Source organism: Nyctereutes procyonoides, unplaced genomic scaffold (assembly GCF_905146905.1).
Source record: "Nyctereutes procyonoides isolate TBG_1078 unplaced genomic scaffold, NYPRO_anot_genome, whole genome shotgun sequence".
Lineage (NCBI taxonomy): Eukaryota > Metazoa > Chordata > Mammalia > Carnivora > Canidae > Nyctereutes > Nyctereutes procyonoides.
The window spans coordinates 1,581,326-1,597,788 of record NW_026575051.1 but is presented as its reverse complement, the minus strand read 5'-3'; the positions used below and the strand labels follow the sequence as shown (position 1 = coordinate 1,597,788).

Below are 16,463 nucleotides of genomic sequence, written 5' to 3'. Positions count from 1 at the left end.
TGTGTGTGTGTGTGTGTGTGTGTGTGTGTCATGAATAAATAAAATCTTGAAAAAGAAAAGAAAGAAAAGAAAAGGAGAAATGAAATGCAGAATCCTGCATCACCCCACCTTTCCTAAATCAAGTCCTGAGATTTAACAGGTTCCCCCGGTGATATGCATGCACAAGAAGATCTGAAAGGCACTAATATTTCCGAGGAAAAAGACTTGAAAGGCAATGAATGAGTACGAGGGAAGAGAAGCTTCAGGTGACCCCACAAAGGAAGATAGGCAGTTGGAGGAAAGAAGCTTGAGGATTTCTCTGGCAGCACCTTGCGCTGAACGGGTGAAGGAGCGGGCTGCGCGGCTCTGGCTCGGAGCTCGAACACCGGGAGGAAGGAGAACAGCACAGGTGGGCCTGAGGCCTCAGACAAAAGGGCCGCTACCGCTCTCCTTCGCCTCCAGCTGCGCGTTCCCTCACTCCCCCTAGGGACCCCAGTTGCCCAGTCTTCAGGCTTCCAGTCTCAATAATCGGGCCAGTCGGACCTAGCCAAGCTCGGTTTGATTCGGCCAAGATCGGTTGCTAAGGCCTGGAGCTTCCGGTTGCGGGGGAAATGACGTCACGTCCAAAAGGCGGGCCCACCAGGCCTCTCAGTCCTCCGGATTGGCTGCCGGGAATAGGATTCGACTCGCAGCCTGGCGGGCTCCAGCGCTAGCTGTCCTTGTCCCCAGGTGCTCCTGGCCCTCGACCGTCCTCTCCGCCTGGAGCAAGACTCCCATGATAGTACTCAAAGCACTTGGCTCCGAAAGAAGACGTGATTCAGATGGTCTGGCTCTTGCTACCAGGCCAGGCGTTCCGGCCGCCCAGGTAGTTTTTGGCTCTGCCGGGTGTCCGTAGCTGGGCGGTGACCCGAACCGCAGGGGTCTGTGGAATGTATAGTTCTGGAGGAGGTCTACAGTAGCTCTTCGGAGGACTGGACGCTCCAGCCGGACAGAGATCTTTGGAGGAAAACAAAAACAAAAACAAAAACGACCTTGAGGACTCGGGGTCCTGGGTCCCCGAAGGACGGGAGACGACGAAAAGGGAATTGAAATAATCCTGCCATTAGCATTTTTGGGTTTTCTTTTCAGGTGCTGACCTGAAATTGATCCATCCCACCCCGACCAACACCGTTCACTCACTGGTGGAAGGAACCGGTCAACCAAATGGAGACGCCACCGGCCAGTCTAATAGACAAGGACACCTCTCAACCGCAACAACGACGGGAAGAGAACCCCCAGGAAAACCTTAAGTCAACCACCGAGATTAGGCAGCAGCCCCAAGACTGTTCTACTGAAATCCTCGAGCTGAGAGTGAGCTCAGCTCTGGCCAGCCGAGTTCTAGAGAAACCTCAAGAGACTGAAAAACTGGCTGCTGGACTTCAAGGAGACTCAGTGAAGTCTCCTGGATCAACCAGTGAGATGCCAGAGCCCCTTCCAGCTTCTGATCTCTGGTACTGTCCCGACGGAAGCTTTGTTAAGAAGATCATAATCCGCGGCCATGGCTTGGACAAACCCAAGCTAGGCTCCTGCTGCCGGGTACTGGCTTTTGGGTTTCCTTTTGGGTCAGGCCTGCCAGAGGGCTGGACAGAGATAACTATGGGGTTAGGACCGTGGAGGGAAGGGACTTGGGGGGAGCTCATAGAGAAATGCTTGGAGTCCATGTGTCAAGGTGAGGAGGCACAGCTTCAGATCTCCGAGCACCCTGAATCTCCATTCAGGCTCACCCTGGCCTCCTTCACTCAGGGCAGGGACTCCTGGGAGCTGGAGGCCAGTGAAAAGGAAGCCCTGGCCAAGAAAGAACGCACGAGGGGCACAGAATTATTTAGAGCTGGGAACCCTGAAGGGGCTGCCAGATGCTATGGACGGGCTCTTCGGCTGCTGCTGACTTTACCCCCACCTGGCCCTCCAGAACGAACTGTTCTACACGCCAACCTGGCTGCCTGTCAGTTGCTACTAGGGCAGCCCCAGCTGGCTGCCCAGAGCTGTGACCGAGTGCTGGAGCGGGAGCCTGACCACTTAAAGGCCTTGTACCGAAGAGGGGTTGCCCAGGCTGCCCTTGGGAACCTTGACAAAGCAACTGCTGACCTCAGGAAGGTGTTGGCGGTAGACCCAAAAAACCGCGCAGCCCAGGAGGAGCTGGGGAAAGTGATCATTCAGGGGAAGAAACAAGATGCAGGGCTGGCGCAGGGTCTGCGCAAGATGTTTGGCTGATTAAAAGTTAAAGCTTAAAAGTGACAGGCACCTGTGAATTGTGGTTTATGCTGTGAGATTTTGAGGAGACCCAGAGGGAGGGTTTCAGCTCGTGGCCCATTCCCAACGTTTGCCTTCCTGGAGAGGTAGCAGTGGTCTCAGGGCGCCTCTTTCCCTCTTTTACCATTAAGAGCCTTATTTATTTATTTATTTATTTTTTTAAAGATTTATTTATTTATTCATTCAGAGAGAGCGAAGAGAGGCAGAGACACAGGCAGAGGGAGAAGCAGGCTCCATGCAGGAAGCCCGATGTGGGACTCGATCCAGGGTCCCCAGGATCACACCCCGGGCTGCAGGCGGCGCTAAACCGCTGCGCCACCGGGGCTGCCCTAAGAGCCATATTTAAAAAGTGGGGGGAGTCATATGAGTACGTGTACCACATTTTGGGGTGTTTATCCATATCTTCTCCAGGACCGGGGGAGGTGGCAGGCCTTTAAGCCCTGGGAACTACATCTTCCGGGCACTCTCGCGGTGGCTCCCGCTTGGCGCATGCGCAGGCCGTGTGGTCCCCTGGGCGAGGGAGCGACGTCCTCCCGCCGCGCTCCCATTGGCCCGGCCTGGCCAGCCACCTCCTGTACTCAGCACCCTCCTCTCTTACTGGTCGGTAGAGCTTCCGGGACATCGCCTTTTTTTTTTTTTTTTTTTTTTTTTAAGAGTCAACTGATTAGTGGATGATGGGGAGAGGCGGGCCTTGGGAACCGTCTCATGGTTGGGGGGCGGGAGGGAAAGATGGCGGAACTGATGCTCCTCAGCGAGATCGCGGACCCAACACGTTTTTTCACGGACAACTTGCTGAGCCCAGAGGACTGGGGTCTGCGGAGTGAGGCCTCGGGGAGGGAGGGGGGTTGTGTCATGCTGTGTTCCTGAGGCACGCAGGGAGGAAGCGGAGGTCTACGGAAGAGGGCCGGGCGAACACAGACTCCATCACCCGCAGGAGGGCGGAGCGGGGGGCCCGTCGTGCTCCGGGGGGGTGCGGGAGTTGGGGACGACCTCTGTTCCCTGCAGAAAAGTCGAGGTGTTCGGGGTGGGGGACGGAGGGACGAGTTCCTTGGCGGCATCAGGTTTCAAGTGGGCGGGCGGTAGGTCTGGCTGAGCCGAGCCAATGAGGGACTAGCCCGGGGCTGTGCGGCGCTGCAGCCTGGGCCACGGGGCGACCCTTGACGCTCTGTCTCTCGCAGACAGCACCTTGTACACCGGCCTGGATGATGTGGCGGAGGAGCAGACGCAGCTCTTCCGTTGCCCAGAGCAGGATGTCCCGGTATCGCGCCCCCATCCTTGTCTTTCTAACCTTTGGCGGGTGGGATTGCCCCCGAACCAGGACTCAGCCCCAGGCCGGAGCTCTTGGAGCCATTGCCTTCACATTCCTGCCGTTTAATGCTCCCCTTTATTCAGTTTGGCAGCAGCTCCCTGGACTTGGGGATGGATGTCAGTCCCCCTGAACCACCTTGGGACCCCCTGCCTATCTTCCCAGGTAAGATATCCTCTGTGACTCGCTCATCCTTCCAAAACCCTCGCTTTCCACTGGTTCCCAAGAACTGCGGGACTCCCTGTATCCTCACACCTCCTCTTCATAAGTCCTGTGCACTCCTCTCTCCTTAGGGCCCTTATATGTGTTCCCCTTTGCCCTGATGGAGGGGATCCTCACCGCCTTGTCTTTGGACACTTTTTGGACTCCTCATACTCTGCTTCCTGTTTATTCCCCAACTTTTCTTCCAGATCTTCAGGTGAAGTCTGAGCCATCCTCCCCCTGCTCCTCTTCCTCCCTCAGCTCCGAATCATCCCATCTTTCCACTGAGCCCTCCAGCCAGGTGAGAGCCATCTGACACCTTCTCCTGTTTGTGGCAGAGACTGTGTTCCATTCCCTTTGCCCCATAGGTGCTGAGAGACTATTTTGCGTGCTACAGGTCATGGAGTAGTGGTGGTGCCTTCAGATTTCTTTAATGTCTTTCTTTTACATGTCTCTGCAGTGGTTGTATAGAAGTGAAGATGGAGTCTTTTTATTTATTTTTTAAAAATTGTATTTATTTATTCATGAGAGACTCAGAGAGAGAGACAAAGACACAGGCAGAGGGAGAAGCAGGCTCCATGCAGGGAGCCCAATGTGGGACTCAATTCCGGGTCTCCAGGATCACGCCCTGAGCCGAAGGGCGGCGCTAAACTGCTGAGCCACCTGGGCTGCCGGGAGTCTTTTTAATATACAGAGTTATGTGCCAGCCGTGGTGGGGCTGGGAAGAAGAGAGTTGTTAACTGCTGAGAAGTCTAGAATTGCTCTTGCCCAAGTTGTTCACTTTAAGACGATATTTGAAATAATGAGACTTCATCGACCATCCCAGAATAAAATAGAGAAAACAAGGGACCAGAGACAGCTCAGGGAGATGCTCAGCACCATTCAAAGCAGAATGTCAAATAATTAGTAAGCTGTGAAGCTTTTGTTCTTGGTCTTGCTCTCAACTCTTGTTTTCTTCTTTGTCTCCTTCCCTCTCACTCTCACCTAGGCCCTTGGTGTAGGGGAGGTGCTAGTTGTGAAGACAGAATCCTTGGCACCCCCACTCTGCCTCCTAGGAGATGATCCAACATCCCCATTTGAAACTGTGCAGATCAATGTGGGTCCCACCTCTGATGACCCCTCAGGTAATAACAGCCTACCACCACCCCCAGGCTTTCCCAAGGCAGAGAGAGAGAGAGAGAGAATGTGTGTGTGTGGGGGGGGGAAGGATGCAGGACACAGAGGAAAAGGTGGGGAGAGGAAATGGTAGATGACCAAAGGCCAAGAAGGGGAGGGAGAGTTTTAGGAAACCACAGCAAAAACTGCACTGAAGAGATGGGAATAGTTTTCCTTTCTTTTTCTCATCCCTAGTATCCTATTGTGTGATTTAACTTCCTGTTGCTTTGCATTTAAAAAAAAAAAAAGTATGGATAGATTAGGGAATTTTATGTTCTTTTTCCCCCTGGTGTTTTATTATAACGTTTTTCAAACTTACAAAAGAGCTGAAATACCATATACCCAATTCCTAGGTTCTACAATGAACATTATTTGTGCTACTTTTAAGTGTTACCAAGTTCATTTCCTCTTACCAATTTACAAGTAAACATTTTTTAAAAAGATTTTTAACTTATTTATTCATGAGAGACACAGAGAGAGGCAGAGGGAGAAGTAGGCTCCCTGCAGGGAGCCCAATGTGGGACTCCATCCAAGGACCTGGGATCACGCCCTGAGCCAAAGGCAGATGCTTAACTGCTGAGCCACCCAGGTGTCCCTACAGTAAACATTTACTGAGCACCTACTCCATGCCACATACTGGACAGGGTGCTGGGGTTGCAAAGACGAAGATATGAGCACCACACTGACCCAAGAATCCTATAGTGTGGTGGGAGGGAAAAGACACATGCCAGTTGCTGAAGGTGTGGGAATTCCAGGATAGACATCACAGGGTGCCATGAAAGCTCATAAGGGGCAGCTCACCTGATGGGGGCTGGATCAGGGATGTGTTTCTGGAGGCACAGTTTCCTGAGCCGAGTTTTGAAAGACATATAGAAATTAGCCAGAAGATGAATAGATGAATATGGGGATTGGTGTGTGTGTGTGTGTGTGTGTGTGTGTGTGTGTGTGTGTGTGTCTAGGGAACTTGGATCTTGTGAGAGTGGACGTGGGGAGGGAGTGGGAAATGGCAAGAAGTTGCAGAGGCTGCAGGGCCAGGTGGGAACCCTGCTAAGGGACTCTTAGCTTTTATCCTGTGGACAGTTGGGAGCCTCTGAAGAATCAAGCAGGAGAGCAGTATGATTAGAAAGGTGACTCTGGTGGCAAGTAGGGGGAATGGAACATGGAAAGGCAGGACTGAATGCATTTAATCAAGTAGGATATGTGGATGCCGAAAAGAAACAGAAAGAGTAAAGTAGAATGGATGAATTGCAGTGACTTCTTGCATAGGATTTGAAGAAGATGCCTGGGTTTCTTGCTAGGGCAGATAGGTATGGTAAGAGCAAGAGCTCCCCAGTCAGGGACGATGATAAATTCAGTGCTGGACATGTTGAGTGTGGATTGCAAAGTGGCTTCAGGGTTTCCTGTCACTGCCTCTCTTTGGTTGAACTCCAACCAGAAGCTGTAAGGCAAGGGAGCCCAGTGATTCAGTCCATTCATGTTTTCCTCCCTGGCCTCAGAGCAATGCTGGGAAGGATACAGAGTGGGCCCGGAGAGACAAACATACCATATCCACGCATTATTAAAAGTTACAAAGAGAATAAACAAGATGAGGATTGAAAACCTTTTCACAGCAAATTGATTGTTGGTGACTTTAAAGAGTCAGATTCTCCGCTAAACAAATTAGGTCTCTTGAGGGCCTGTGCTTCACCCATCAGTTTGATAGACAGGAAGCATCAGACATAATCCTTGCTTTTGGAGAGTCTCATGAGGGTCATAACACATGCTTAATAATCAAATAGTGGTCACCTCTGAGGAGGGATCTGGGTGGCTGGTGGACAAGGAAGGGAAGAAGATCTGCTTCACTGAATTACCCTTGATCCTTTGGGGTTTTATATCATATGCTTGTGCTAACTATTCACAAATGGAAGTTGAAATTTTAATATAGCAGTCTTAGGAATTATATAATTAAGAATCTAAATGAGTGGTATGGACCAAAGGTAGTGTCAGACTGTTGACCTTGGAGCTGAATCTGGCCCTTGGATAAGTTTTATTTTGCCCATGTGGGGTGATCACTGTGCCTCACAGGTGGATTTAACAGAGGCCAGGAAGGCTCAGAGGACTGAGTATTTGCGATTTGGGGCCTGGGAGGCTGACAGTAGAAAGGGAATTTGTGTGAAGGGACAGGCAGTGAGCCCCGAGGTGGGGCATGAGAAAGGAAATGATCAGCAGGCATCTCGGGAGTGGGAATCAGAACATAGGGGAGCAGTCAAAGGTAGAAATGCAGACTTAGCTGTTGTCAGCATAAAGACTCATGATGGCTTTAGGAGCCAGGGAAAAAGATGGGAAAGTCCTGGGTCAGAAGGTGAGAAGAGAGCCAGCAACTCAGCAGCCCATGGCTCTAGCTCCTTCTGGATTGCATGCCTACGGCCAGCTTTATTTTTCTGGTACAAAAGAGAAAGGACCATGTCTTCTATCCCCTCTCTTAATTCTCTTCTGTAGTGTTTATCTGATATCCAGCATTTTGTCTCCTGTCATCCCATAGATATCCAGACCAAGATAGAACCTGTCTCTCCATCCTCCTCCATCAACTCTGAGGCTTCCCTGCTTTCAGCAGAGTCCCCCAATCAGGTGAGCATCAACTGTTTTTTCTGTCTCACATTCTGGTGAGTTCCTTCTGACTCTCAGAAGTATGAAAGCATTCTTTTTCAGCTCCTTCTCCTTGACATTCCTCCTGACTCACATATCTTCTGGAATGCCCAACACAGGCTTTTATAGGAGAGGAGGTACTGGAAGTGAAGACAGAGTCACTGTCACCTCAAGGGTGTCTCCTGCGGGATGTCCTAGGCCCCCCACTTGGAGGTGTCCAGATCAGCATGGGCCCATCCTCCGATGGCTCCTTAGGTAATAGGGCCTCCTGACACCTTGGGATCCCTGGCAAGATGCCTTGAGTCTGACATTCCTTCCTTCCTTCCTTCCTTTCCCCTTCCATCAGGCAAAGCCCTGCCCACCCGGAAGCCACCCTTGCAGCCCAAACCTGTGGTGATAACCACCGTCCCAATGCCACCCAGAGCTGTGCCTCCCAGCACCACCATCCTGTTGCAGCCCCTTGTCCAGCCACCCCCAGGTACTGAAGAAGGAGAGAAGGAGCCGGGCTGGATTGACTTTCTTGGCGAGCTCATAGCCATTGAGGCTCCAACCTTTGGGTGCTCAGGTGGGGGTGTGGATACTGTAATTCCACCTGACCTACAGGTCTCACTTCCTCCTATTCATTTGCCCCAGTGTCCCCAGTTGTCCTCATCCAAGGTGCTATTCGGGTCCAGCCTGAGGGGCCAGCCCCCCCAGCTCCAAGGCCTGAGAGGAAGAGCATTGTTCCAGCTCCTATGCCTGGGAACTCCTGCCCACCTGAAGTGGATGTAAGTATTGGGGAGGAGGGGGCTAAGGCTAGTAATAGGAAGGGAGGAGGGAAGTCTGTCATGGGAAAGAGAATTGTGGATTGAGGAAGGAACAAAAAGTGAGGAAGTGAACACATACAAAGATCCTGAAGGTCAAGTGGATAACAGCTTATATTTGCATGTCAACATCAAAACTGTATAATTTTAGGATCCTTACTTAGTTTTGCTATCACTGCAGGCAGAGAAATGGAATGGTGTCAGTAAATCTAAGGCAGTAGTTGTGACTGTGGCGGTAGTTAGTAGAGGGAGGCTCCTAACAGAAAACCAGGTAAAGTGTTCTTTAATTATAGCAAAGTTAAGCTGTGGGCCCTTAAAAAGAATTGAGAGGAAGGAAGACACCCCTCCCCCCAACCAGGGAAAGGAACGGAGTTTCCACCAGGAGCTAGGATGGAGGAAGTTCTTCCTACAGTCTGACTTCTCCCAGCTCTGAGGAACAGGAAAGATGGAGTGGTGAGAGAAAGGCTCTTTCTTGAAATGTTTTTGCAGAGAGGGATGGCCCTTCTCCAGCCAAGTAGGTAGAGGACAGGAAGGCAGGAGAGTGGCCAGTGTGAGCAGTGGCTGATCGGAGATATAGTTCCCCTCTCCCACCCATCTGTCGTTCCTTTCTTCGACTGTTCGACTGTCCGACCGTCTGGGTACCCTAGGCAAAGCTGCTGAAGCGGCAGCAGCGAATGATCAAAAACCGGGAGTCAGCCTGCCAGTCCAGGAGGAAGAAGAAAGAGTATTTGCAGGGGCTGGAGGCCCGGCTGCAGGCGGTGTTGGCGGACAACCAGCAGCTCCGCCGGGAGAATGCTGCCCTCCGGCGGCGACTGGAGGCCCTGCTGGCAGAGGTAAGACCGGTCAACCTTGGGGGGCCAATGGGAATACCTGCTCCTTTGGGCTGACTTATGCCTCTCTCTCTCTCTCTCTCTCTCTCTCTCTCTCTCTCTCTCTCTCTCTCTGCCCTTTCTCTGCACCTTAGAACAGCGAGCTCAAGTTAGGATCTGGAAACAGGAAGGTGGTCTGCATCATGGTCTTCCTTCTCTTCATTGCCTTCAACTTTGGACCTGTCAGGTAAGACACCCCGCCCCCCCCCCCCCCGAAGCTTCAGGGTGAAGGCCACCCTCACCACTGCCTGCCGGCATGCATTGGCATAGTGCCTTTCATCCTGCTTACACACAGACAGTGCTGGTGTCCTCAGCACCAGTGATGCATCCAGCCAGTCCCTTCTCATTCCATCATTTTTCTCAAGTGGTAGGTCCTCACCTGGAGCAGATAGTGCTAATAATATTGGCGAAAATAGTCACTTTTAAAGCGCTTACCAAGTTCTCATGCTTCCTGGCTTTAGGGGGTAGGGATAGTTCTCATTCCCATCTTACATGTGAAGAGATTCACTCTTGTGGAGTAGACTGGAACCCACATGGGCTGTCTGCAGAGCCCAGGATCTTAAGCGGGCCCCTTGATAAAGCCAGAACCCCTCACTCTCCGTCCTTCTTATCCCCAGCATCAGTGAGCCTCCTCCAGCTCCTCTGTCTCCTCGGATGAGCAGAGAGGAACCTCAGCCCCGGAGACACTTGCTAGAGTTCTCAACACAAGAGCCAGTTGAGGGAGTGGAACCCCTTAGGGGTTCTTCCCTGGGCCCTGAGGAGCTCCATCCCAGCCCACCGGGCCGACCAGGTTTCAGGTGAGGAGAGGGCCCTCTCCCTTTTGGGAAGTACACTTTGCCAAGTGTATCTTCTCCCCAAAAGTTACCTTTTCTTTTTGAGGGGAGCCAGAGTTCTCCTGCCATCATTGCCTGTTCTGCTGGTCAAGGGGTGCTGGTCAGCCTCTGGTCATTTCCCCCTTCCTGCCTCACTCCAGGAACCTGACAGCCTTCCCCGGGGGTGCCAAGGAGCTGCTCCTGAGAGACCTGGACCAGCTCTTCCTCTCCTCTGACTGTCGGCACTTCAACCGGACCGAGTCTCTGAGGTGCGGTTGCCAGCTGGGGCACATCCTCTCTGGCCTGGCTGTCCTGCTGTGCTAAAGCACCAGCTCTCCCTGCCCTCTCTTCTTCCTGCTGCTTGCGAGCAGGGAAGATGGGAGCCTTGGCCTCTGCTTCCCTAGGCTTGCTGATGAGCTGAGCGGCTGGGTCCAGCGCCACCAGAGAGGACGGCGGAAGATCCCCCAGAGGGCCCAGGAGAGACAGGTAGGAGGGGCTAGGGCTGGTTCCAGGAAGGCCCACTGGAAGACTAAATGTCTTAGGGATTTTGAGTTAGCATCTCATTGTGGAGGTTTGAGGGATCATTTGGGGTGAGTGGAGGGGTGAGGTGACATCAGCTTCCAGGGCCCGTCTCTCTTTCCCTTTGCCTTCACCCTCTTCACATCCTTAGATACTTCTCCTTCCAGAAGTCTCAGCTACGGAAGAAGTCCCTTCCAGTTAAGGCAGTCCCCACCCAACCCCTGGTGCCCCCAGAGAGGTGAGTCTGTGGGGGTGTTTGTCTGTTATTAAGGGAGGTTTCACTCTCAAGAGCTAAACCAAAAAAAAAAAAAAAAAAAAAAAAAAAAGCTAAACCCCCAGAATCTGTCCTGTGCCCATTGTCATTGCCATCAGTGGCATTGTGCCTTCCTCATCCGTTGGGGTCTCTTTTCCCTTTTTTCCCTCATCCTCTCCCACCTTCCCCAGTGGGACCTGAGCATTGGGCTTAGTTCCTCCCAAATCCTGTTTCTCCACTTGGCTAGGGACTTTGTGGGCCAACTGCAGCTGTATCGCCACCCAGACCGTTCACAGCCAGAGTTCCTGGATGCGATTGACCGACGAGAGGACACCTTTTATGTTGTGTCTTTCCGAAGGGTGAGTTCCTCCCCTGCCCCATCCCTGTCACCCTGGGTTCTCCAGCAGTCTATCTTGAGGCTGAGGCTCTAGAGTAGGATGGAGGAACCTGTCCACATCTTTGCCTCCAGCCTCCTGGCCTGGCCCTTCTGTCTCCCAGGACCACTTGCTGCTTCCTGCCATCAGCCACAATAAGACGTCTCGGCCCAAGATGTCCCTGGTGATGCCTGCCATGGCTCCCAATGGTAATTCTCTCCTTGCCGGGGCTGGGGAGGGCTGAAATTGAGGAGGTGAAAGGTTCTGCTAGGAAGGTCCAGCATGAGGAGCTAAGGGGGAAATGGAGAGAGGAGTGGGCCATTTCAAAGAGAGGCTAGACTCCTGGATGAGAAGTGGGGAAATGGGTGGAGAGGAAGACAGAGTGCAGGAGGCAAGAGTGTAGGCCATCTGTTGGTGAGGGCCTTGAGTAGGTGTGGGCAGAGGAGGTGGGCTGGGAACTGCCAGATTCTCACCTCCTGTTTTCTCTTGATGTCCTCTCTCCTACGATCTCCCTCATATGTGTTCTCTGTGATTTATCCACATCATCTTCTTTTCTCATCCCTCTCCTCTCCCTGTACCAACTCCATCCCTGCCATCTCATTGACCTCCGGATGTGGATCTGCCTCCTCACCATTGCCCCTCCATCCCTGTCTGCCTCTACCTTTCTCCTCTGTTTGCCTGCCCTTCTGCTCTTCCTTAACTCTCTCCTTCTCACAGAGACCCTGTCAGGCCAGGGGGCCCCAGGGGACTATGAGGAGATGATGCAGATCGAATGTGAGGTCATGGACACCAGGGTGATTCACATCAAGACCTCCACAGTGCCCCCCTCGCTCCGAAAACAGCCGTCCTCGACCCCAGGCAATGCTACAGGTGGCCCCTTGCCAGCTTCTGCAGCTGGCCAGGCCCACCAGGCCTCCCACCAGCCCTTCTACCTCAATCACCCCTGACCTCTGCAACTTACACTGACTTAGAGCTGGTTGGGGGGGTGGGTGGCGCAACCCAGTGTGGCTTTCCTAAGTTCTCAGATCCCCGGGCTTGGGGCAATTGGTAAAGGGAAGACAGGGTGTGGGGTTAAGCACTTATTTGGAGATGAAGCAGTTCAACTCTCTTCTTACCCCCTTTTGGAATATAGACTCCTCTAATTTCTCTGAACCCCTAGTTCCTGCTTCTTTCTTTGAGGGTATTGAGTGAGATGAAGTTTTGGGGTGGGTGGACTCCTACACACTCTTTATTCTTTTGTTTCTCTATTTGAGGGGTGGGGGTGGAGGTGGGAATTTAGTCCCCAGGAGGGACAAGGGACATTTTTACATTTTGGAGCTAGTTACTGGGAGTGAAGGATGGGTGGTGGTGGGAGATCAGGTTTATGTATATGTACGATCTTCTTTTTTATTATTAAATAAACAACTTGGAGGGAGTTGAAGGAATGGTGGCTGCCTTCCTGGCTCATGATGGAGAATTTGGGGGAGATTGGCTTCTGTAGGGCCAGTACATCAGAGAATCAAGCACTGAAGATGTAGCCGACTCAGGGGTGGAGTGGGTATGGGATCCCAGACCTCATGTCATCCCCTTGTCCCCACCCCTACAACACTGGGGTATGTCTGTCTAGCAAGGGGATGAGGGTGGGATGTCTCATGGCATGACAGCCTTGAGGATACAGATCCCTGGAATGTGTCTGAGTAAACAGGAAAGACAGGGGGCCCCACACCCTGTGGGGTGAGGAGCCCCCCTGGGCCCCCTGCATTCTAGCAGGTTCTCCCTCCCTCCCCTTGATTTCCAGGATGAGCAGCTTGAACAAACAGCGGAGCTGGGGCCAGAGGGCTGCAAGCCAGAAAGGAGGGGCCACACTGGAGATGGGGGTGGTGTTTGGAGGGAAGGGGGATGTTGAGGAACATCTTCTCAGCCCCAAACTGGAGGACACTGAGACTTGAGAGCCTAGTTGAAAGAAAAGGATGGAACGGATCTGGCAGGAAAGGCTGTGGTTCTAATTAGGAGGAAGGGGGATAGGACAGAGGGTGAGGGGCCAAATCTCACTCCACCTGGGGGGATCCTGTCAGTGGCTTCTGTCCAGCAGCACCTCTGGCCTGGCCCTGCAGGAGTGTCCTGGGTCAGCTAGAGGGTGTGGGCTGAGCCTGGGCTCAATGCCCAGATGACAGGGGCCGCCCAGGCCTTGAGCCCAGGCCTAAAGGAGGAGGGGAGAAACTCACGTGTCCAGCCAGGCTCCCCCACTTCCCATTACTGTGTTTGGGGGCGAAAACACTGAGTAACTATGGCAACCTGGAACTAGGGCTCCCAGGAACTAGGCGCCTCCTCCCTCTGGAGGAGCCCAGCCCTGGCTTCTGGGCCTTCCTGTCCTTGCGTCCCTTGAGCCTCATTCAGGCAGTGAGTGCAAGGACAGGGATTTGGGAAGCAGATCGCCTGAATTTGATTCCCTGCTTTACCTTTCATCCATGGATGTCCTTGATATGTAACTTACACAGTCTGGGCCTTAGTTTCCTCATCAGTAGCATGGAATACTCCTGCCTACTCCTCAGGGATGGTGTGAGGATGAACGATGTCACTAAAGGCACACCTGTCCCTTGTCCCTCACACCTGTCTCTGCATTTACATTGCCCCTTTCTCCTCTGTTCTACTCCTACCCCAACTGGGTGCATCACCGTCCTATCGTCCCATCATCCCATGGTGACATCGCTCCTGACCGCAGCACAGGGATGTTCCCAAGTGCTGGCATCTTGGACTGGGGGCCCTGGGGTGGGGCCTGCTGCACCTCTGGCTAAGTGGCAGGGGACATCTGGCACTGTGCTGTGAACTGGCACAGTCGGCTGACTGCTGGCTGAGTTATGGGGTGGCAGAAGGCTCAGGAGGGGCGTGGAGGGAGGGGGGAGGGCTGGGAAGGGGAGGTGAGTCTCTGGCTGTGGCTGCCACCCACCAGGCCCACGTGCAGCCCAGGTCACTAGGCCACCTCAGCACAGGGCTGCTGTCCACTCCTGTACCCCCAGGCTCACCCAGTCTTTCTCTGGATCCAGCCTTTTGTTCCTCTTATCATCCCTGACCCATTGCCTCTGCCTCTTTGCTCTGGATTCCTCTCCGCCTCTCCTTGCCCTCACCCAGCCAGGAGTCCTCACTTCCTCTATTCAACCTCACCTCTTCTTTTGGTCTCTAGTCTCCATTCCTCCTTCCTTGTTTCCTCACTCCTTTTTGTATTTTGCCCTTCCTCCCTGCTGCTTCACTCTTTTCTGTTCCTTCAGTTCTTCCATCCTCCTACTGCTGACTCTGTGCTCTGGCTTCTCCCCTCCTCATGCCACCCCCTCCCTAGTTCTCTTCACACCCCTTTGTCCACTTCTTCTCTTCTCCCCAACTGCTGCTTTGGCCCTCCCCCACCCTTCCCCTGTTCAATCCCCCGTCCTATTCCCAGCTGTAGGGGCCAGGAGAGCCTGGAGAGCCTAATGTTTGCCTCATCGTTCTGCTATGGCTTCTGGATACAGCACATCTGGATTCCAGGGCCCAGATGTGTGGTTGCCACAGCAACCTCAGTCCCTCTGGTAAATATAGGCGCCCACCCGCCCCAGAGCAGAGAACAAAACAATTGTGTGACTTTCTTTTGTCACGAGATAGAAATGTCCTCCCTCCTCCCTTCTCCCCACACCCGTGTCTCCCGGCAGAGGAGGTCCTAAGGGTCCAAAGCCTGCCTTCTGTGGCTCTGTTGCCCCTTCCCAGCCCCAGGCTCTTGGTTCTTTCCCATGTCCTGTGTCAGGCCGTCTCTTCTCTCTGAGCCCCCTGCCCCACCATCTTCTCAATAGTGGATCGTTGAGTCTCCTGGCTTAGACTTGGTGATTTTTTCTTACTGAATCTGTGTAATAACTGGATGCAGAAAAGAGTTTCAAAAATCCAGATTTTCTGCCCTGAGTCTTCTATCTTTCCACGGCTCTTCCTGGGGGAGGGGAGAGAATACAAGCTTGGGAATTGGAAAACCCGGGTGGAGGCCCACTTTCACCCCTGGCAAAGTTCCGTGGACAGGTCACCTGACCTCTGCCGTCCTCCATTTCCTCAGCCACAAGGCCAGATGAATCCAAGGCCTGCGCTGTGCTGCAGAGTGTTTTGTCAATGGAAGCCCAGTACAACTGCCTTGTCCCCCTCCCTAGGACTGCTCCCTTGGCCCGCAGCCCCTGGCCTCTCCTCACTCGCTGTCTGCACCTGCAGGGTCTTGCCCTTGATTGCCCTTCTTGCCTTCCCTCTGTACCTTTTATCCCTCATCCTCCTAAGGTCAGGACAGGAACAAGAAGGTTCGTGCAAAGAGGGAAGCCCAGAGACGAGACCCTGGACTGAGGATTCTGAGATCAGCCAGAGCACATGGACAGCTGTCAACAGCTCCGACCTTTCTCCTCACTGCCTGAAACCCCTCCTTCGTGAAGGCGCCTGGCTCTGACAATTAGGCCTCCCTGCCTCCACGCCTGGGGTTCCTACCAGACTCCCTTTCCCCATCTTTCGCACCCAGTCCTCTCACAATTCCTTAGTTTTTTTTTTTTTAAGGTTTTATTTTATTTTTTTTTAAAGATTTTATTTATTTATTCATAGACACAGAGAGAGGCAGGCTCCATGCAGGGAGCCCAATGTGGGACTCGATCCAGGGTCTCCAGGATCATACCCCAGGCTGCAGGTGGCACCTAACTGCTGCGCCACCAGGGCTGCCCTCACAATTCCTTAGTGACAAGCATTTATTAGGCACCTGTGCTGTGCAAGGTCTGGTACTTCCCCAACAAGATGCAAACATATGTGAGATGAGAGCTCCTCCAAGAGCCTAAATCCAGGGGCTAAGTCAAATTGTAGACAATGATGACTTCAAAACCTGGAATTCTGTCTGTTGAGCTTCCAGTGGCTTCCTCAGATGCCTTGTAACCCTGTGCAATCCCCCTCTGTTCTCTGAGACTCTGGTGTCCCATTTGCCCCTTGCCATGGACTTCCAAAACACCCTGTGGCCGTTCTTTGAGCTCTCACATTTCCAGGGTCTCCTGGCCTCTCCTTGGGCCAAGTATACTCATGGTGACCATACTTAGTAAATAATAAGACCAAGATTAATGCATAGGGCAAACAGTGGCTATGACCATGGGACAGAATTACTGAAACCTGGGGATATAAGGGAAAATCCATCCTCTGTGCAGTCTGCTCTCCCCAAGTAATCCTGTTTCAGACCCTCCCTCACCCTTTCATGTGCTCCCCTGGCCCCCAGCCCCCCAGATCAGAGGGAAATTGTTACCTACTCCAGGCTCTGGAGGCTTTGGGC

The 16,463-nt window shown here is 52.9% G+C and overlaps 2 protein-coding genes across 4 annotated transcripts; both read left to right on the top strand.

Annotated features, from left to right (window-relative positions):
- The first annotated feature begins 665 nt into the window (after nucleotides 1-665).
- FKBPL (FKBP prolyl isomerase like) lies at nucleotides 666-2,253 on the top strand. Its single transcript, XM_055330307.1, has 2 exons — nucleotides 666-844; nucleotides 1,108-2,253. Exon 2 carries the CDS (start codon nucleotides 1,183-1,185, stop codon nucleotides 2,227-2,229), a length of 1,047 nt encoding a protein of 348 aa, XP_055186282.1. The 5' UTR covers nucleotides 666-844; nucleotides 1,108-1,182; the 3' UTR covers nucleotides 2,230-2,253.
- A 705-nt stretch (nucleotides 2,254-2,958) lies between these two features.
- Nucleotides 2,959-12,609, top strand: ATF6B (activating transcription factor 6 beta). 3 transcript variants are annotated; one of them, XM_055330649.1, is made up of 18 exons: nucleotides 2,959-3,079; nucleotides 3,447-3,526; nucleotides 3,661-3,739; nucleotides 3,985-4,076; nucleotides 4,764-4,899; nucleotides 7,452-7,537; nucleotides 7,675-7,810; nucleotides 7,902-8,033; nucleotides 8,189-8,322; nucleotides 9,006-9,191; nucleotides 9,323-9,414; nucleotides 9,845-10,024; nucleotides 10,201-10,308; nucleotides 10,444-10,525; nucleotides 10,726-10,796; nucleotides 11,059-11,170; nucleotides 11,310-11,394; nucleotides 11,903-12,609. In XM_055330649.1, exons 1-18 carry the CDS (start codon nucleotides 2,974-2,976, stop codon nucleotides 12,130-12,132), a joined length of 2,127 nt encoding a protein of 708 aa, XP_055186624.1. In that variant the 5' UTR covers nucleotides 2,959-2,973; the 3' UTR covers nucleotides 12,133-12,609. The 3 variants fall into 3 exon arrangements, with proteins under 3 accessions (XP_055186624.1, XP_055186623.1, XP_055186625.1); XM_055330648.1 differs by having other exon boundaries at nucleotides 2,960-3,088; XM_055330650.1 differs by having other exon boundaries at nucleotides 2,960-3,088; nucleotides 11,281-11,394; nucleotides 11,903-12,040.
- The last annotated feature ends 3,854 nt before the right edge of the window (nucleotides 12,610-16,463 follow it).